We start from the raw sequence: 22,384 nt of genomic DNA on the forward strand, positions 1-22,384 counted from the left end.
GGTGAATAAAAACAGTAACAGTACAAATAATAAGGAGTTAATGGTAGGCAAGAAACGGGGGGGGGGGGGGAATTAAAAAAATAACTCAGAGCAATTCTAAGTCTAAGAAACAAAAGACTGGTAGAACATTTCAAATGTTATTCATACAAACAAAACAGAAACTTAAAAAAGCAGTAAGAAATACTTCTAAGTGTGCATGACAGGCAGGGCTCCCACCAGAAACTCCATTCATCTCTAGAATGTTCCAAATGTGCCTGTACAAGTGCAAAATCCCACATGCATGAGTCATAGTGACAATTAAGAATCCCAGTTCTTCAAGATACCACTGCTTACACTTACGATTATAGAATTATGTAAGCCCAGCCTGATATTTCTTCAGAATGATATTTATATAGTTCCTACCTGAATATTAATATTGTTAAAATGTCTTGTCTCTGTCACCGGCAAATTAGTGTCATTTCCTTTTGGTCCATGGATATAATAATGATATATATGTCTGTAGTAAAAAGATGAATTCAAATATATTGCAAAATCTCAATGTGCCACCCTAAATATTCAAGCAAGTCACTTTAGTTTTCATTAAAGATAAAACACAAAAGTCTTATAACTAGAAACCTGGACACTTATAGAAGAGCTAAGCATACTCTGCATTAGTATATACTGTATTTTTCCGTGTATAAGACTATACTTTTGTCTTTTAGACTAAAAATTGAGGGCCGTCTTATACATGGAAGTAAGCTGAGGAGAGAACAAACACAAGTGGAGGGGAAAGCAGGGATCAAAGTGATCCTGCACAGCTTTGATCCCTGCTTTCCTCTCCACTTGCTAAGCCTTAGCAAAAGGAAAGCAGGGATCAGAGCGCTACAGGATGGCTTTGGTCTCTGCTTTCCCCTCTGCTTACTAAGTCCCATGGGGCTTAGCAAAAGGAGGGGGGAAAGGATCAATGCAATCCCATGACTGTATAAAGGGAAAAGGAATCAAAACAATCATGCAGTGGCAAGACTGCTTTGATCCCTTTCCCCTTCCTTTTGCTAAGCCTCGTGGAGCTTAGCATGAAGGGAGAAAGCAGGGATCAAAATGATCCTGCAGTGCTTTAATCCCTTCCCCCCTACACTTGTTAAGCCCCATTTAGATTTCTTAATTTGGGTTAGAAAAGGGGGGGTCTTATACATGGGGGCATCTTATACACAGAAAAATATGGTATATATCTATAGTTATGGAAAATTCAGGTTGCAATCACAAAGTCAGTTCCTGGGTGCAACGCGACAATTATCCCATCCTTGTTGCTTATTTCAACTGAAGCTTTCTTACATATTTGTATATTAGTTGAGGCTGAGAGTGGATAATTATTGACATTTACCAGGGTAAGAAAGTATTTAACACCGTCAACCTCTATAGGGAAAAAATGGAAGTAGGTAACCTTAGTCCACCTAATACTGTAACTCCAAAAACACTGATTGAATGTAAGTACAGTGGTGCCTCGCATAACGAGTGCCCCATTTAACGATGAATCCGCATAGTGATTTGTTTTTTGCGATCGCAAAAGCGATCACATTGTGATATTCCCTATGGGGAAAAATCACTTTGCGATTTTTCCCCATAGGCCCCCTGCGGGCGCTTTGGAGTGGCCACGGGAGAGGGCTCCCAAGCCGTCGTTCCGAAGCGCTTCGGCCGGCTGTGTGAAAATGGGGGCTTTGGGAGGACGGTCCTCCCAAAGGCCCCATTTTCACACAGCTGATCGGCGGTTCCAAAATGGCCGCCCCAACCATTTTCGCGCTGCCCTTGCTTACCAAGGCGGCGAAAATGGCAGCGCTATGGAGGATCTTTGCATAATGGTGAGTTTTCACCCCATAGGAACGCATTAAATGAAGTTTAATGTGTTTCTATGGGGTTTTCCCTCCTGCATTGCGATGTTTCCGGATAGCGACGATTCATCCGTAACGGATTAATGTCGCTATGCGGGGCACCACTGTATATAGAAACCATCCTCCAGTTGCTAGTAATACTGCAATCTTTCCTTCAGCTTCTAATATAATACCATATCTGGAGCAACTTCCATGTTTTTGGAAATTAATTAGTTTTTTAGAAAGACAGCATCAGTCAACAGCATTTGAACATAAGAAACAATTTAAATGACCAACTCACGTTAATTGTCTTGTCCACAGGTGAAAATTGTTTTTCAAATAGTGCATATGTTGTGGTTGTACTCCAGTGATAATTACTGTAGTGAAACATTTTTTGTCTTTCTCTTCCATAATAAGATTGTGTAGGAATCGTTCATCATCATTAACAATATGGGAAGAGTCACATGGCTGTGAGAAATGATGTAGAAACAAAATTAAGACATCTGATAAGAAATAATAATAGTTAATTTTTCTCAGAAAAGAATATAATATTAGGGCCGTACAGGTGTGTGGGCGGGTGAGTGTGTGTGCATGTGGGAGTGCATGTGGGCGGGCGAGTGGGAGTGTGGGCATACAGCCACATGTGCATATGCACGTGCGTAAATGTTCCTTCAGCCCTTGAAAATATGGAAAATGTATTACGTGGCCCTCACTGAAAAGTTTGGAGACCCCTGATCTAAAGGAACACAAAGCATGACCATAAACTTAATAGCACCCCAAAATTAAACTCGCATTTAGTTACCTGGTCACCACAATACAAAAAAGGCACTGAGTCCCTGGAAGGGATGCAGAGAAGAGCAACAAAGATGACAAGGGGTAAGGTAAAGATAAAGGTTCCCCTTGACATTTAGTCCAGTCGTGTCCAACTCTAGGGCACGGTGCCCATCCCAGTTTCCAAGCCATACAGTCAGCATTTGCCCATAGACAGTTTCCGTGATCACGTGGCTGGTGCGACTAGACACGGAATGCCGTTACCTTCCCACCGTGGTGGTACCTATTTATCTACTTGCATTTTTACATGCTTTTGAACTGCTAGATTGACCTGAGCTGGGACAAGTGATGGGAGCTCACTCCATCGCGTAGATTTGATCTTACAACTGCTGGTCTTCTGACCTTGCAGCACAAAGGTTTCTGCGGTTTAACCCGCAGCGCCACCACGTCCCATTCAAGGATGTGACAAGGCAACTGGAGGCTAAATCCTATGAAGAATGACTAAAATAACTAGGTATGTTTAGCCTAATGAAGAGAAGACTGAGGGGAGACATGATAGCAGTCTTCCACTATCTGAATGGTTGCCACATGGAAAAGGGCAACCCTCTTTGATTTATTCTCCATTGCACCTGAGAGTAGGACAAGAAGCAATCGGTAGACTTGTCAGAGGGAGACTGGAAATAAGGAGGAATTTACTGACTGTGAGAACCATTAAGCAATGGAACAACTTGCCTCCCGATGCTGTGGGTGCCCCATTGCTGGAGGTTTTCAAGAAAAGACTGGACAGCCATCTGTCCAGGATGGTATGACGTCTCCTGCCTTGGTCAGGGGGTTCTACTAGAAGACCTCCAAGGTCCCTTCCAACCCTACAATGATATGATTCGATGACCTTACCTTTCTGTTTCTAATGTACCCAGTATATACAGATTCTTTATTCTTCTCTTTCTTTTCAAACTCTTCCTTAGAAAGGACAAGTTCATGAACATCTTGAGAACCTGAAGGTTTGCTTATCATCTGTTCAGGATTTTAAAATGTTATATAATCAGAGCAATCTCAAAGTCACACTCCTAGTAACACACACAAAGATACAGGGAATTCACATCTGCTGAAAATGACAGCAGATGTGGGTATCAACATACATATTTGTCCCAGTGAAGAATTTGTCCCACATCTTAATTCCTTGGAACCCTGACTTGCTAAGACAAAGACTACCTTCCCCTGAAGTCAGCAAGCCAAACCTTCAAATACAGGATGACTTTATTCATTCTAGGTGTGTAATCTCTGGTTCAAAACAATTACCACAAATTTCAGGTTGTAGTGACTGTGGAAAAGAGCTCTGTTGTTCACCTTCTTTACTTAAAGAAGGTCATCAGCATGAGTAAAGGCAACTCACAGTGTGCCCAACGGTATCATCCTGCTAGTTGCTAGGAGCACTATGGACTAAGATATTTATACCCTTTCCTTGTTTCACAGCTCTCATTAATCTCTTCTCCCTACAAATCAGTGTTGGTAATCTGGCAACATCCCTTTGTATCACAATATGGGGCCCACTTCTTGGAGATGCTCTGTGTCATGTCTGAGAAGTGATCTGCACAGGCTCAGAATCATGCCATCTTTGGTTAATCTGTGTCAATAAAGCAACATTGCACAAATCAAGAAGATAATACTGCATAAAACGACTAGTAAAATATTAAATTCTACTTACTCTGGCAGACTGTCCAACAAAAAATACTGCTTGTTTACCACCAACCCCAAAATATGATATATCACTGTTTAAACTGCGAGGTGCCACAGGAGGGCGTACATATCCTGAATGATCACTAAAACACATACACACAGATAAAATAGAAGAAATGTTAAAAACGCAGCTGTTACCAAATGACATTTTAAACAGTCATCAAAAGAATCAACTTCCAATTTGTGATGAAATCTATGAAAGCAATATAAAGTTTTTCCCAAGTTATAAGTCCTTTAAATCTCTATTACACATTCATCGTTTGCTGATATATACTAAGTTACATGACATTAATTATTAGAACAAGGTAGACAAGGGTGGTCATGGGTAAACTGTTCCAGTGTTGCTGTAAACAATGTGAGAACAGTGATGTGCTGGGGACTGCCTAGAATTTCGATCCTGTGTTTCTACCATTAGTAAGAGATACAGCAATCTAATGGTGAATAATGAGGAATAGGAGAGACAAACACCACTTCCAATAAGGCAATAAGGGAAGGTTTAAAGCTCTCAATTTCTGTGCACCAACATGCATCTATATTGGTATTTGCATATGCATGTATATAAACGTGCATTTCAAGTCTCTAGTTGTGGTCTTTTGTTTGTCCATTGCAATCATTTCACATAACTGGCATGCTTAGAAATCTGAAAATAATTAAACCCCACACTTTATATCACATGAATCTTCCACAAAAGTGAGGCACATGAAATCATATATCCCAACTATTTGCAAATTGACTTGATGCTAGGAAACGAAAAACAGACTTTGAAATAGTGGCTGAAATCCTGTTGCTCAGTATAGTAAACAACAACAGAATAGGCCCATTGAATCAGTGACTCAAATCCTCAATTTCAGTGGATTAAAATGGACTTACTCTAGTTGCAACTTAATATGCTAAAATAAGTCACAACTAGAGATGAAGTGGACATAACGAGGGTCCACTCACCCTTTCGCTATTGCTGTGGGCTCCACACTCCCTTCCTATCACTCTGGAGCTCATGGTCGACTAGGCACTCTTCGACCTGGCAGGGAGGCTTGTTGTCCCAACCTCCTGCCAGGAGTGGCTAGTCAACTACAAGCTCTGGAGCAATAGGAAGGGAGCATGGAGCCCACAGCAGCAGCAGAAGGGTGAGTGGACAGTTATGTCCACCTGTGCAGGGCTATTCGTATTTGTACGCAAATACAAATACCACCATTTCTAGTCACAACTAGAGTGGTCCCATTTGAACTATGGTACTTATGGAGCTTACTATGCTAAGCAACAGGATTTCAGCCACTGAAATATTAAACTGAATTATTTCTGACTTTCCATCTATTGTTTTTGACTTCTGAGCATTTAAGAAGTAGCTGCAGGAATCTTTTCAAATATATCTTTGACTAATATAGATGATTTTTAAAAGATTATTAGTAAGAGTTTATACTATGCTTCACAGTTGGGATTGAGCTTGTGCTAGAAAGCCCATATACTACCCAACTGTATTCCATTCTACCCCTTTTGTCCTTCACACATTTCTTTTGCAAAAATTCTGGGTTTGTTTTCACAACAAACATTCCTTTTTTTAATATTTATTGGTTTTACGTTGCAGTTTATATACTTAGTCAGGTGTAAGTTCTACTTGGCCTTCATTCTGAATAAATATACTTAGAGAGTATTCTTTTAAACAGTTTGCCACAAGGTTTTGTTCACTCTGCTCGAGAAATGGGAGTCAGCAGCACAATATCATATTGTAATGAAGATACACATAACATGTTTAGAGATGTGCACTTTGTATTCGTATCCAGGGGATACAAATATGAAGCATGCCAGCACAGGTGTCCCAGCGGTTCACTCCTGCCCACCAGAACCAGCCTAGTTCTCTTACCAAGTTCCATGTAGCGCATGTTTCAGCCAACTTCAGCATCATGCCAACTGTGACAATAGTCCTGCTGGTGCTTCCCTGCCTGCCGCTCCCTGCAACCAACTGCTGAGCAGCTGAGCCATGAGACTCATCTTCCCACCTCCTCACTGGAGTGGTCGGTTGTGGGGAGAGGCAGGGAAGCGCCAGCAGGACTACTGTTGCAATTGGTGTGAAGCCGATGTTGACAGACATGTGTGCTGCAGGGAGCCCGTTAAGTGGACTGGGCTGGTTCTGGGGGGCAGGAATGGAGCGCTGAGATACCTGTGCTGACACACTTCATATTCGTATCTCCTGGATATGAATGCAAAGCAGATATGTCTAAATAGGTTTTATACAACAAAATTAGTGATTTATACATCAGTGGTTTCCAACCTTGGGTCCCCAGATGTTCTTGGACTACAGCTCCCTGAAATCCTGGCCAGCACAGCTAGTGATGAAGGCTTCTGTGAGTTTCAGTCCAAGAACATCTGAGGACCCAAGATTGTGAAACATTATACATGATCACTAGGGTTACAATATTCAAACCTTTCTATATCTCCTTGTCTTGTAAACTTTGACAACCGATATACAGCCCAATTATTAAGTTGCTTAGATGTCATGCCTCTTCCATTATCAATTACAGCAACAGCTGGTTTTCCCTGGGTGTCATCAAATAACTGTTTTAAAAAGAAGAAAAAACAATGTATAAATGCACTATTATTATTATACAGCAAAAGCGCAAACAGTAGAGTTGTTCCTTAGTATCTTACCAGTTTTAACTGTATGCTCCGGACACCAGAATTTTGAGAAGTGGCAGATAAGGAGTTGTCAATTAATTCTGCAAGAGCAAACGCTAAATAAAATAATAAAAAAAAAAAAACAATACTTTATGAGTGACAAGAAAAAACAATAGAATTCCAATTTTTAACATGCTTCCAAAGGGCAACATGCAGTTTAACTTGTTCTTTGTCCCTTTTTCTCTGTTGAGAACTACACTGGCAAATGTTTATTAGAAAGTTGGTACTTATAACTGAGGCTCATGAGTACACATAGCAGGTACTGCTAGTAGCTGTCATATAAGCTTTATATAATCAGGATTAAAAAATAATATTTATTTATTTATTTATTTATTTATTTATTTATTTATTTATTTACTTACTTACTTACTTACTTACTTACTTACTTACTTACTTACTTACTTACTTACTTACTTACTTACTTACTTACTTACTTATTTATTTATTTATTTATTTATTTATTTATTTATTTATTTATTTACTGTATTTCTATCCCACCGATTTAGACCAAAGGTCCACTCTGGGTGGTTTACAAATTTAAAAACAATAAAACCAAAAACATATATTATAGGTCCAAGATGGCAAAGTATAAGAAATTGTAATTATAAGTATAATAGCTTTTTAAAAACCCTTCCTGATTGATATCAACAACATAATAGAGTTGTGATGTATCGCAACATTTTTACTCACAACTTTCCAGTAAAAGGAGAGGTAAAAATGGATGATATCTAAATTTACCAAAGCTGAGACAACATATGTAAAGTAACGAACATGGAAAAGATTTTTTAAAGCACAGAAAAGGCGTAAGAGGAGAGGAATACTGACATTTCAAAAGATTCTTTCTTAATTTTCTAATTAATTATAACTAGTGGTACATTAGATAGTCAATCTTGCATACTGCAGGACCAGCAAACACCAAAAATTCACCTGGCTGCTGGAGTCATGCTAGCGCTGATAGTTGGTATTTCATGTAGCCTAGTGGAAGCAGGGATAGCACAACAGGTCTCAAAAAAAGCAATAGTAATTACAGTCTCCAGAGAACCTGTTTCTGGAGAATACTTTCCCTTTTATTTCACTCATTTCCACTACTACTGGGAACAAAGTCTGAAAGCAATTGAACAAAGTAGAGAAAACAAACTGACGAAAATCAGGGAAAAACACACACATACATAAAGGCAATTGTACAGCAGTTTTTAATCTCTCATCAGCTCCTCTTCAACCATTTGGTTTCACAACTGGCTGTCCACCAAGTAGCACAGTTGTAACCTTGCAGGAGAGGGAGAAACACTTACATGATCAAGTAAGCAAACAATATTTTGACCAATGTTTTCATTTAAGACATAATTCAGCAGTGAATGTCAGTCCTACTTCATAATAAAAGGTAAACATATCTATTTATTTAATATATTTATGCTCCGTGCTTTTGAATTTATATTTTAAAATATTTCACATACCTTACAGTTTAAAAAAACTGTGTCTGTTGAAAACTACCTCAGCTCTTTTAGGCTGGTGTATGAGAGAAAGCACCCCTCCATTTACTTATATTGTTAGATGTTTGAAGCATGCTGACATTTCTTCAGCAGGAGGAGACATGATGGCAGAACAGAGATTTTTATGATGTAGTCAGATCTAATTAAAATTGTGCCATACTGTATACAATGTTTTAGGAAGCTATCTAATTGACTCTGTGCTTCTGAGTTTGCATCTGGCAGGCCACTATGAAGAACAGAATATTTGTTTAGTTTAACTTGTTATTTGATAAGTTAAAAATTTTATCTATCCATGTTCAAAGCCTTATTGTTGATAATTTGTTTACAAAAACACACAATACATGTTTCTGGATGATTAGTAAAAAGTTGAACACATATATGCTTTACCAATTTTCCCCTTCCAGATTATAGGATCAGAAACATTCACTACAAAGAGGTGAACAAGATTGTATTACTGTAGCATATGGATGTGGAAGGGGAAGAACAGGTTGCTTAACTACAATTGTGGTTCTTCTAATGGTCATTTGTGAACTCAAATACATGACCTTTGGACCTGCACAGAGCCTTCTTTACAGCCCTCTATGATCTAAGCAGTCTTGGCTGGAAACTCTGCAAGCGCCGCTCACTGCTCGGAGGGACCTCTGCCAGTCTTCCGATGGTGCAAGGGAAGCGCCAGAGTCTCATTCTACTGTAACACCTCTTCTAGAATGATATTCAAACTATGCAGTCACAATAACTCAGCTTTCATACCCATACCAATTGTCAGGTCCAATCAATATTTTAGATAAAGTATCAATATTAGAATTACTAACATCCACTGCTGAACTCTCTGCTTACCTCAGGACCCAACAAGGAAAAGTTAAACTGGTCTGGTCAAACATCAGTAGGTTTGGTGGACTATAATTTTTTTTAAAGGAGCCAATAGGGTAACTGTCAAGAGACTGTTGCCTAATTTATGGGTATAGCAGGACCGCTGTATCCTCTCGGGGGACTGGTTCCAATCCGCCCCATGGATGCTGAAAACCATGGACCTTATATATAGTGGGGTGGTGTTAAATCGTATCAGTTGATTTTACCCACACAAACTCCTGAGGTGGAAAGAGGGGAAGCCTGTTTCCTGTCTTCCATGCTTTCTCACTACTGGCAAGACCATGGGGATTGGGGACGGGGAAGATATCTTAGTAGAGGAGAGGTAATGGAAGCAGTGGCTGGAAACCTTGGAAACACCTATTTCTATTTTTAAAAGAATTAATATTTTCAGGCAGTGGATATCCGAATCTGTAATTACTGATTCCATGGATATGGTGGTCCTACTGTACTTATGCATCACCAATGTGAGTATAAATTCATTACACAGCACATATCATGACTAAAACAAAACTCTCCTTAGGCAGACCCTTCAACATATTCAGGAATCCATAAAGAAATGAATGGTATTATGATCTGAAGTTAAAGGTCGAACGCAGCCTCAGTGAATGTGGTGCATGGCTGTTGGACAGTTGAGATGGTTAACCAACTTTTTAAAGAGTGTATAGAATGTCTCCATTATTAATAAAATAAAAAAGTAATGTGATACAAGAGAAAAGGAAAGCATCCAGTAAACTTGCTGTTTTTTTTCCAAAACTAAACTTAACATGAATTTAATAGCAAAGCATTTATTTTAACACAGTACATTGATTTACTTTATCAAAACACTTAAAATTCAAATAACACCTGAAATACTTACGCAAAGGATTTTGCCCTTCACTAGCATAGTATTCATACATTCCGCTTTTCACAAGTGTGTCATAATGTGGAAGGAAATCAATTCTTTCCTTTGTTGCTGAGGGAAGCAACTGATCAACTGATTGTAGCAAGTAGAAAGTCATCTGATCTTTAACAATGCCACCTATAAGATATACGTGGAACTTTAAAAAAAGAAAACCAACTTCTGTTTCTATTGTTTTCTATACTGACTTTACAAAATGTAAACAATGTAATTTCTTTTTCAAAAATTGTAAAAGTAAAAAAAAGTAGATTGTGTATATTTCCACCTCTGAACTGTATATAAAATCTACTTGTATATGTGTATTCTGTGCGGTTAAGTTGAAACTGACTTACAGCAACCCTAATAGGGCTTTCAAAGTAAGTAAAATAATTAAGGAGTGGTTTTACAAGTTCCATTCCCCCAGTGAGTTTCCATGGCCAAATGGGGATTTGAACACTGTTTTCCAGAATCCTACTCTATCATTTTACTCACTACACCACACTGGGAAAGCTCACACTATATAAAAGCAATTTAACATGGTTGTAGTGTAGACAAAATTAGGGGGAAAAATTCAAATACCTAACTAACCAGGCGGTTTAAAAATATTTTTATAATATGTTTTATAGTATATTTATAATTAGGATTTTTATATTTTATAATAATAAAAAGAAATAATGCATGTTTACTCTTACTATCTAAAACTCTGAGGCATTAGAATGTAAACTTTGTGATATCAACTCTTAAACTTTCATTTGTACATTCAGGATTTTGAAGTTTTTTCTAAGTCCTAATCATAGGTTTCACAATCCTCCTATGGTGAGTACCCAGATCAAAAACATTATTTTAATAAACATGGAGTCCTGTGGCAGTGTGAGGACAAACAACTGGGAAAAGGTGGAACATAGGTTTTACAGACTTTTTCTACTTCAGCAGATGCTATTCTGATATAGATTTGTCTGGTTAGAGAAACAGAAACATACCAAAGTTTTCATTCGTGATCTCTCTTCTGCTAGTTGTTGTGATAACAAAAGTTTCTTCAGATGAAATGCCAAATACCTAGAAGACCAAGTTAAATATTAAATTATGCAAAGGGGAAAATGTAAAAATTGGGGTCAAAACATTGAAGCAGCTTAAGAAATGGACTACTGAGCAATATTATCTATATGCCTAGTTTCGAACCATATCTACAAGTAGTGCATGAAGGAAATAGCACCTGTCCATTTTTCTCTTTTTCTTCTCCTGCTCCTGCTAAACACTGGATGTCCTCATGGCTATATTGTACTGACTTTTGATACAGTAGCTTTGAACAATGTGCTGTGCTGAATACAAACCCGTCTCTTGGATTCTTCATCCAGGAGATTTTCTATTTGCTGCACTTTTTTCACTGACTTTATCCCAAATTATCCTCTCTTATAACCTGTACTTTTCTTTTCTCGTTACCATTTCATGATTTATTTATTTATTTATTTTTGGTCTTGTGTTAAGAAGCGACACCTTTCTAGAGTGGTCCTCACCCAACCAGAAAGGCAGGATATAAAATAAAATAAAATAAAATAAAATAAAATAAAATAAAATTAATTAATTAATTAAATATTGTTGCATTTGCACTGGAGACATGACTAAGCACATACTGTACCAGTTTTATAATTGCGTCCCGTTACTATAAAGTCATGAGAAGAAGGAAGTGAATAAGAATAAGCATGGTATTTTATGTAGGATTGGAAGAAGAGACTAAACAAGGATTGACACTGATCAACTAAAAATATGTTTAAACAAGAACAGCCCTTTTGGGTCTTAATGTTGAAAAATCCTGGAAGATCTACAGCAATCTGAGAATCTAGTCACGCAACCATTCTGTGGTTTTTATCTTCTGTTAAAAAATTGTATGAATTACAGATCAATAAAGTCCTCTTTCTCTCTTCCTCTCTTTGAGACAAAACAAAGTGAGCTTATGGCTGATGGTGTTTCTGTGGCAGAGGGGCTCCTGCTAGTTGTGGAAGTGAGTCGTTGACTTGGTTGGGAGTGGGCTAGAACCGTTTCCCCGAAAATAAGACCTAATCTGACAATAAGTCCTAGTATGATTTTTCAGGATGTTTGTAATATAAGTCCTATCCCAAAAATAAGTCCTAGTTAAGTAAAACCGGCCCTCCACTAATGTGCAGCAACCAGAAGAAGATGAAATGACTGTATTTGAATAAATGTAGATTGTTGTACATGAAAACACTAAAATATCCCCTGAAAATAAGCCCTGTCTTATTTTGGGGGAAACACGGAAAAAAGGGGGGAAAATAAAGCCTGCTTGAAGATCACTTCTACTCGTTATGCTGCCAGAATGCTGTAAATTCTGCTGTAAATACACGTTGCTGAAGGAAATGGTGCTTGACTGTGCGTGAGTTATTTCTGGACTGCCTGGACTGCGAATCACTCTGCTAAAACCGCGATTTGCACTAAGAAACACTGACAGAAGGTTATGGGCCCAGCACTGCGCCCTGCGATACCCGCGTTGCGTCAAGGAAGCCGGTGAGTACCAGTGGGTACCAGAGAGGCAAGAGAGAGTCCAGGAAGTGAAAGTTCTGCCGTTTAGAGCCCAGGAGGGGAAGAAAAACGGAGGACCAAGAGAAAAGCAGCAACATGCAGGTGTTTGGCAGTATGGGAGGTTTTCCAGTAATGAAAATAACTACCAGACGTGGTCAGTGAAAGCTGAGGTTCCTGAGACGGGAGGAATTGTGGGAGATAGTAAGCAACCCCCCTGCTGCCCTAGATGAGGAGGAACAAAGGAAAAACGAGAAAGCTTTATCTACGATAATTCTTTGCCTGGAAGACAGCCAACTGACTCATGTAAGTGGACTGACTTCAGCTAAAGAATGTTGGGACATGCTGAAACAAATTTACAGTATGTTCATGATTCAACAGGAACTAAAGTATCCTTAACCAGAAAGCTGTATAAGGCTAAACTAGAAGAAGGAGAAAGCATGTCCAATCACTTGCAAAAGATGAAAAACCTGTTTAATGAGCTTCAACAGAGAAATATGGAATTTACAGAGTCGCATAAGGCATATATTATTCTGAGCAGTCTTCCAGAATGTTATGACGTATTAGTGACAAGCCTTGAATCTATGCCAGAAAGAGATTTAACTCTTCAGTACATCATGAGCAGGCTTCTTGAGGAGGCTAGAAAAAGAAGTGAAAGATCAGAAGATAAAATGAGACAATACAGCCCACAGCGAAGGAGAACTGCATTCAGGAGGGGAGAGCAAGAAAACAAAGCATTTATTGTGAAACGTTGCTTCATCTGTGGCTCTCAGAGACATCTTCAGGAAGACTGTTCAGAAGCCTCCAGCAGAAATAAAACTGACAGAAAAGGGAGGATTTTTCTTGTGCAGGCAGCTGTTGATAACAAGGTCAGCACCTGGATCCTGGACAGCGGAGCTGTTTGCCATTTAACTAACGACAGGAAGTTGTTTTCTTTTTCTAGGAGCTTCAGAGCACAACTTCATCAGTTTGGCAAACGGAGAACGGTCTCCTGTGGCTGGAGAAGGGACAATATTTATACCAGGTTTGAGAAAACAAATTAAGAATGTTCTGCTAGTTCCAAAACTTGACTGTAACATACTCATGTATATAAACTTGACTGTAACGTCTCTAAGCTTGATAAAGAAGGCTATACAGTGTACAATTAAGAAAGGAATAATTTAAAAATGTATACATACTTATTAGAATATGATTTAGAGCAGGGGTCTAAAACATGCGGCCCGGGGGCCATTTGCGGCACACCGGATGATAGTTTGTGGCCCCCACCTTGCCTGCCCCCCCCGAAGTGCCCATGCATCCTCTGCTGTCAAGAGTCAAAAGAAAGCCTCGCCTCGCTCGCCAGCTCTCTCCCAAGACAGCACCTCTTGCACACACACACCATCCGGAACTGCAGCCTGCCAGCTAGCCTATCTGTCTGCCGGCTGGCAGGCTGCAGTTCTGGATGGAGGGTGCAAGAGGCGCTATCTTGGGGGAGAGCCTGTGAGTGAGGTATGCTGCCAGCTCTTTTCCCCGAGCACCTGAGCTGCCGCCGACTGATGCCTGAGAGCGGAGCTCGCTCCCAGCCCATCCTTGAAGAGCGCCTCCAACAGTAGCTGCCGCCGCCGCCTCTTCCAGGGAAGCGGCTCTCTGGCTCTCTTTCTCTCTCGGCACCCCCAGCACCAGCCCGGCCAGTGGCCGCTTCAGCACCCAGTGGTGCTTCCTCCTCCTCCTCTTCATCCTGCTTCAGCCGCCTCGGCTCCGGAGGCTGCCTGGGCTCGCCTCGCAAAGTTTGCTCCCCTGTTGTGGTGGGGGTAGCTGCTGCTGCTGCTGAGTGCACCTTTTTTTGAGGGGGGCCTTCAGAGGAAGTTTGCCGGACCTCCGTGTGTGTTTGTGGGCGTGCATTCGCACACCTCACCCCGTTCTGTTTAATTTTGCAGGTACCTATGGAGGCTTTTCTCCTTTGGCAAGGCCATTCTGTGAGGGTTTTAAAAAATTATGTTCTGCCCTCCCCCCCAGCTAGGCGGTCGCTGGTGCTCTCTCCCTTCTCTGCTTCTTCGTCCAGCTGCTGGTGATGGTGGTGGTGGTAGTGAAGAAGGAGCCAGAGGGGGTCATGGCCGGCGACAAGGGCTCACGTGCCCCTCCTCCTCAGAGCCCCAGCCGAGCTAAGGAAACTCCTGGGTGGCTTCCTCGGGCTCTTGCTCCGCTTGGTGGAAAATCTGATGCGGCCCAACCTCACCCAGACTCTGCCTTCAGCGGCCCCCAGGTAAATTGAGATTGAGACCCCTGATTTAGAGGATAAGAGGGTGAAAGAGATGATGGTAAAATTGCATTATTGAATGTCATGCCAGGAATTCATGATAAAAAAATTGAAGCATTGTCTAATGTATATAATCACAGCAGCTAAATTACTCTTGGGCCCAAAAATGGAAAAGCGAAGAGATTCCAACGATAGAAGAGTTTTTAAAGAAGCTATGGGATATAGCAGAACTGGACACTCTATCAGAAGCACTATGGGAACAACCAAGAGACTACAGTATGTAAAACAAAGCTGGGAACTAATACACTCTTGGGCCCAGAGGAAAACAGGAACGTAGGGCAAATTTTACTATATATGTATATCTACTTAGTTCACACTGGAAACCAAACCGGGGAGAGAGGAGAGTTAACGAGGCTGGAGTCTCTGACTCCAAAGGGGGGAGGGTTTACTTTAGTAGAGAGTTTAGTTTAGTTTTTTTTTATTACTATTCTCTTTTTTCTTTATTTTTGTTTTTTGTATGTTTAATTAAAATAATAATAATAAAAAGAAGACTGGAGACAGTCGAAAGAGGAAGAAAGACATTCTAAGCAACTACTGACGTTCAAGTTGACATCTGTACAAGAAAAAGGTTCTAGAACAGAACATTAGACAATCAGTCTTAGAGCACTTAGAAAAGGACACTGATTTCTAAGACTTAGTGTGGGTTTCTCAAAAACAAATTATGTTTGACTAATCTTATCCAGTGGTGCCTCGCTAGACTATGATAATCCGTTCCACTGAAATCACTTTTTAGCGAAATCATAGTCTAGCCAAAAGCATTTTCCCATTGGAATGCATCGAAACCTGTTTAATGCGTTCCAATGGGGAAGAATTGTTGCTGTCTAGCGAAGATCGGCCATAGGAAAGCCGCTTTGCGATCCGCTGATCAGATGTTTAAATTGCTGTCTTGCGAAGCTTAGGTCCCGAAAACACCTGTTTTGCAAGCACGGAGGGAGCTGTCAAAATCGTCGTCTAGCGAAAATCGGTTTACAAAGCAAGGACAAAACACTGTCAAGCTAAATTCCCCCATAGGAATCACTGTTTTGCGAATCACTTTAGCGATCACAAAAAGTCAATGTCTAGTGAAAAAACTGTCATGCGGGGTAACTGTCTAGCGAGGCACCACTGTATCTTGATTTCAGAAAGGCTTTTCACAAGGTCTCTCAAGCTGTGGGCAAATTGGTAGAATGTGGGCTAGATTATTATTATTATTATTTATTTAATTTATATCCCGCCTATCTAGTCGTGGTGGACTACTCTAGGCGGCCAACAACAGAGATAAAATACAATAACATAAAACAGCATAATTACAACAACAATTAAAAATAGGGAAACAATAAAGGAGAGAAGAAAATCAAAAGTAATCTGGAGAGAAGGCCTGCCGAAACATCCAAGTCTTTAATAGGTTCTTAAAGGTGCCCAGCGAGGGAGCTCCGCAAATGCCAGGAGGTAAGTTATTCCAAAGGCGAGGAGCCACCGCCGAGAAGGCCCTATTTCTTGTTTTCTCTTTTCGGGCCTCCCTCGGCGTTAAGCTCCTCAGCCTCATCTCCTGGCTCGCCCGTGTGATCCGGGTAGAACTTGGTGGGAGTAGGCGTTCCGCCAGGTATTGAGGCCCTAAACCGTTTAGGGCTTTATACGTAAGCGTTAACACTTTGAAGTCGATGCGGAACCTGATGGGCAGCCAATGCAATGCGGCCAGAGTGGGTGAAATATGTTGGAATTTTTTCACTCCACTGAGTAATCTGGCCGCCGCATTCTGCACCACCTGTAATTTCCGCAGCAACCTCAAAGGAAGCCCCACGTAGAGTGCATTACAGTGGTCTAATCTTGAGATTACGAGCGCGTGTACTAAGATGGTGAGCGCCCCCACATCCAGGTAGGGCCGCAGCTGGGCTATCCGCCTGAGGTGAAAAAAGGCGGTGCGGACCACCGACGCCACCTGTGACTCCATGGAGAGCACCGGGTCCAGATGGATCCCCAAGCTGCGTACACCATCCTTTGCAGGGAGAGTCACCCCCCCAAAAGAGAGGGAGTTTCCCAAATCCCCAACTGTGGGAGGGCCCACCCTCAGTACTTCCGTCTTGTCCGGGTTCAGCCTAAGCCCATTCTCCTGCATCCATTCCAGTATAGTCCCCAGGCAGCGCTGAAGGCACAGAATGGCTTCTCCTGCGGTTGGCGAAAAGGAGATGTAGAGCTGCGTGTCGTCCGCATACTGGTGACACGAAGCACCACACCCCCTGATGACCCCACCCAGCGGCCTCATATAGATGTTAAATAGCATTGGGGAGATAATCGACCCCTGTGGAACCCCACAATTGAGGCTCCACGGGGCCGAGACTCTCTCCCCAAGCTGAACTCTCTGGGGGCGGTCCTCCAAGAAGGAACGGAGCCAGGACAATGCCAGGCCACCTATTCCCAACTCGGAGAGCCTCCCCAGGAGGATACCGTGGTCAATGGTATCAAAGGCCGCTGAGATGTCGAGGAGGACCAACAGGGACACTTTGCCCCTATCGGCCTCCCTCAATAGGTCATCACACAGGGCGACCAAAGCCGTTTCTGTGCCGTGGCGCGGCCTGAAGCCTGACTGGAATGGATCCAGGGCATCTGTTTCATCCAGGAGCACTTGAAGCTGGTCGGCCACCACCCTCTCGACTACCTTGCTAAGGAAAGAAACATTGGCGACGGGCCTGTAGTTGCCAATTTCGTCCGCCGCCAAACTAGGTTTCTTCCTGATGGGCCTAATGAGTGTGTCCTTCAGGGCAGATGGAAATCTGCCCTCAAGGAGAGACCCATTTATTATAGCCGTGGCCCACTCCGTTGTTAGCGGCCTGGCTGCTTTGATTAGCCAGGCCGGGCAAGGGTCCAAAGAGGAGGTGGTGGCACGACAGCGGTCAAGCGCCCTGGAGACAGTGTCAGGCGTAACAGGCTGAAAGGTGTCCAGGATCACCGGGCAAGACGGAGCGCTGGACATCTCAGCTCGACTCACTGTGCTCAAAAAAGGAGAGAGGTCCCGGCGGATGGCCTCCACTTTTGATTTAAAAAATGCTGCAAATTGGTCCGGTGAAAAACTAGGGGGAGGCCCATCGCCCGGACCAATTCCGGAGAGGTCGCGTACTATACGGAATAAATCCGCCTGCTGGTTGGACGCCTCGCTTATCCGGTTAGCGAGGTATGATCTACTAGCAGCCTTTACCTTAGCAAGATAAAGGTTAGTAGCGACCCTGACAGCTATCCTATTGAAATCCGTCGGGACCTTTCTCCATTTGCGCTCTAGCTGTCTCCTGACCCGCTTCCTCGCCCGGAGGTCCCGATTAAACCAGGGTGCCGGGCGGTCTCTGCAACAGAGAGGGCGTTTAGGTGCGATCATGTCAACAGCCCTAGTCGTGGCAGCAAACCAGCCATCCACCAGAGCCTCGACAGGAGCGCCAGCCAGGTCAGCCGTAACACCTCTCATGGTATCCTGGAATCCAACCGGATCCAGTAGCCTTCGAGGGCGGACCATAACAATAGATCCCTGCTCCCTGCAGGGGGGGAGAGCCATTTTAATGGTACACTTTATTAGGTGGTGATCCGACCATGACAAGGGTACCGACTCAAGGTCAGTCACCATCGGACCACTCTCATTCCCATTAGTGGAAAAAACCAAGTCAAGTGTGTGGCCACCCACGTGGGTGGGGCCGTTAACATGTTGGGACATGTTCAAGAAGGCCATGGTCTCCAAGAACTCAAGAGCTGGCCCAGAGGTCTCTGTCCCCGCATGCATGTTGAAATCCCCCAAAACCAATAGGTTCGGGGAACTCAGCAGTGCCGCGGAGACAAAGTCCACCAGCTCCGGTAAGGAAATGGCTGGGTCGCGGGGAGCTCGGTAACCCAGCAAGATCCCAATACCGTCCCTGGCCCCAATCGACACGTGGAGGGCCTCAAGACCCGGCTTTACCACTGAGGAGCGCCTAGCGACCTCCAAGTTGGATTTGTGGACAATGGCTACTCCCCCCCCGACCCTCCAGTCTACCCTGGTGTTGGACAGCATAGCCGGGCGGGCAGATGAGTGCTAGAGGGGGACCCCCCTCTCCGCCGATCCATGTTTCGGTTATGCAAGCCAGGTCTGCATCCTCCTCCAGGATAAGGTCGTAGATTACCTGGGCCTTATTGGATACAGACCTGGCATTCAACAACACCAGGCGTAGGATGGAAGGCTGACTGGTCTGGCTGCCTCGATACTGGGGGCTGGTCACGATCTCAGAACAATGTACAGCCTTCAGACATCTGTTCATCGTTCTTCTTGCACGAGTGGGGACCGTGCCAACGCCATAACGCCCTCTACCCATGACCACAGAAATGTTTTGGGGTCCCTCGCTGGGAGGGCAGGCCGTCCATTCCATGTCAGAGGGGAAAGGAAGGGAGGGAAAAAGAAAGGGGGGGAGAAAAGCAGGAAAGGAGGGGAAAAGGAGAAAAGAAAATTAAAAAAAATTAACTTAATACAACTAGGTCAAATAAAAAAAAAGAAAATTAACCATATACAGTAAGACAGTGCACAAAAATGATATACATAAAGTAAATAAACATAAATTGAATACAGTTAATAATAATACAAATAAATCAAATAATAAAAGAAAAATAAACCATATACAGTGCATGCAAATAATAGATGATGCTATGATCAGGTACCTCTGACATTTTTATTATTTTCAAACCAATGCAGTCACTTTTATCCTTACTTATCATTAATTCATTTATAAATTGCATTTTCTTTTATTTCATGTACATATACACTTAGAATATTTATTTAGAACAGTTTTAATACCATTAAAAGTTACATTCTTTTCTGTCTGTCATTCCTCTGGTCTTCTGGATAAGGTGTCGGCCACTATATTTTGATTCCCCTTCACGCTCTGGATCTCGAAATCGAAGTCTTGTAACAGTGGGGCCCATCTCATTAATTTATTGTTATTTGCCCTAATTGTCCTCAACCAGAGCAGTGGGGAATGGTTGGTGCACAGTATGAAATGTCTATCTCATATATATGGCCTCAGTTTCTGCTCATTCGGCATCCTTCAGTCTCGAAAGAATATAGTATGTGCTCTGTATGGAGGACTTGGAACAGGATCTAGTGTGGCTGAGGAGGCCAATTCGAGAGTGACAATCCCTTCCACACTGAAGACAAATCCAATCTGTCCCCTGTCCAGCTCCCTGATTTTGCTGCTTTTGTGGCTTTCTCTTTGCCTTGGCCTGCTGGACAAGGGTCTCTTCAAATTGGGAGAGGCCATGATGCAATGCCTGCCTCCAGCCTGAACGCTCATCTGTTGAGGTCCATTCCTAAGGCCTTCAGATCCCACTTGCAGATGTCCTTGTATCGCAGCTGTGGTTTCCCTCTGGGACGATTTCCTTGCACTAATTCTCCACACAGTAGATCCTTTGGAATCTGACCATCAGCCATTCTCACAACATGCCCAGGCCAATGTAGACGTCGCTGTTTCAGTAATGTATATATGCTAAAAATTCCAGCTTGTTCTAGGACTACTCTATTTGGAACTTTGTCCTGCCAGGTCATACCAAAAATGCATCGGAGGCAACGCCTATGGAAGGTGTTCAACTTCCTCTCCTGATGTGCACAAAGGGTCCAAGACTCACTGCAGTACAGGAGTGTGCTCAGGACACAGGCTCTATAGACCTGGATCTTGGTATATGTCATCAGCATCTTATTGAACCACACTCTCTTTGTGAGTCTAGAGAACACAGTATCTGCTTTGCCAATGCGTTTATCCAGCTCAACATCTAGAGAGAGAGTATCAGAGATCATTGAGCCAAGGTACACAAAGTCATGAACAACCTCCAATTCTTGTGTGGAGATGGTAATGGAGGGAGGTGAGTCCACACCCTGGCTCATGACTTGTGTTTTCTTCAGGCTGATTGTTAGTCCAAAGCCTTGGAAGGCCTTGCTAAAACGATTCATGAGTTGTTGGAGGTCTTCAGCAGAGTAGGCGACAATGGCTGCATCATCTGCAAAGAAGTCCCGCATGCATTTCAGTTGGACTTTGGTCCTCACTCTCAATCTAGAGAGACTAAAGAGCTTTCCGTCTGATCTAGTCCGGAGATAGACAACTTCTGTTGCAGTTCCAAAAGCATGCTTCAGCATGACAGCAAAAAAGATCCCAAAGAGGGTTGGTGCGAGGACACAGTCCTGTTTCACTCCGCTTCGGATGTCAAAGGGATCCGATGTTGAGCCATCAAAAACTACAGTGCCTTTCATTTCCTCATGGAAGGACCTGATGATGTTAAGGAGTTGAGGTGGACATCCAATCTTGGGAAGTATTTTAAAAAGGCCATCCCTGTTAACCAAATCAAAGGCCTTTGTGAGATCTATGAAAGACACAAAGAGTGTCTGTTGTTGTTCCCTGTATTTCTCCTACAACTGTCTGAGGGAGAATACCCTGTCAGTGGTGGATCTATTAGCTCAAAATCCACACTGTGATTCTGGCTAGACTCTGTCTGCAAGCACCTGGAGCCTCTTCAGCACAACACAGGCAAGCAGCTTCCCTACAACGCTAAGAAGAGAGATGCCACGGTAGTTATTGCAGTCAGCCATGTCTCCTTTGTTCTTGTACAATTTGACAATGTTTGCATCCTTCATGTCCTGTGGTACTCCACCTTCCCTCCAGCAAAGACAAAAGACTTCATACAGTTCGGTGGTGATGATCTCTTTACAGCCCTTCAGCACTTCAACAGGGATGTTATTCTTTCAGGTACTTTGCCAGAGGCGAGGTAATCCAAGGCCGCTTTTATTTCTGCTAAGTTTGGTTCGCTGTCCAACTCTTCCAAGACAGGCAGGCACTCAATGTTATTTAATGCTTCTTCGGTTATTACATTCTCTCTGGAATATAGCTCAGAGTAGTGCTGCACTCAGCGGTCCATCTGCTGTGCTCGGTCCTGGATGATCACGCCTGTAGCAGACTTCAAGGGAGCAGATTTCTTCTGTATTGGACCTAAAGCCTGCTTGATACCGTCATATATTCCCTTGATGTTACCTGTGTCCGCTGCTATCTGTATCTGAGAGCAGAGCTGAAGCCAATAATCATTGGAACATCTCCTGGCAGCTTCTTGGAACTTTGCTACGAGCAACTCAAGGAGCCTGCATGTTGTATTCACTAGGACAGACTTTGTATGCTGCTAGAGTTCTCCTCTTATCCTTGATGGCTGGCATCAACTCCTCCAAATGGGCTTTGAATCAGTCTGCTGTCCTTTTGGTCTTCTTGCCAAATGTGGACAAGGTGGTGTTATAAACAGCGTTCTTGAAATGTTCCCATCGTTCAAGTGCATT

The 22,384-nt window shown here is 42.6% G+C and overlaps 1 protein-coding gene across 3 annotated transcripts in view; it reads right to left on the reverse strand.

Moving 5' to 3' along the window:
• SMCHD1 (structural maintenance of chromosomes flexible hinge domain containing 1) overlaps positions 1-22,384 on the reverse strand; it is a 123,030-nt gene that overhangs the window by 88,563 nt on the left and 12,083 nt on the right. For all 3 annotated transcript variants that reach the window (XM_072998827.2, XM_072998825.2, XM_072998828.2), the window contains exons 2-9: positions 11,240-11,315; positions 10,239-10,400; positions 6,996-7,078; positions 6,772-6,902; positions 4,321-4,435; positions 3,510-3,629; positions 2,146-2,312; positions 403-496 (exon numbers count right to left, since the gene is read on the reverse strand). In XM_072998827.2, coding sequence (XP_072854928.2) covers positions 403-496; positions 2,146-2,312; positions 3,510-3,629; positions 4,321-4,435; positions 6,772-6,902; positions 6,996-7,078; positions 10,239-10,400; positions 11,240-11,315 — 948 coding nt within the window. The remainder of the gene's footprint in view (positions 1-402; positions 497-2,145; positions 2,313-3,509; positions 3,630-4,320; positions 4,436-6,771; positions 6,903-6,995; positions 7,079-10,238; positions 10,401-11,239; positions 11,316-22,384) is intronic.

This window comes from Pogona vitticeps, chromosome 4 (assembly GCF_051106095.1).
Source record: "Pogona vitticeps strain Pit_001003342236 chromosome 4, PviZW2.1, whole genome shotgun sequence".
Lineage (NCBI taxonomy): Eukaryota > Metazoa > Chordata > Lepidosauria > Squamata > Agamidae > Pogona > Pogona vitticeps.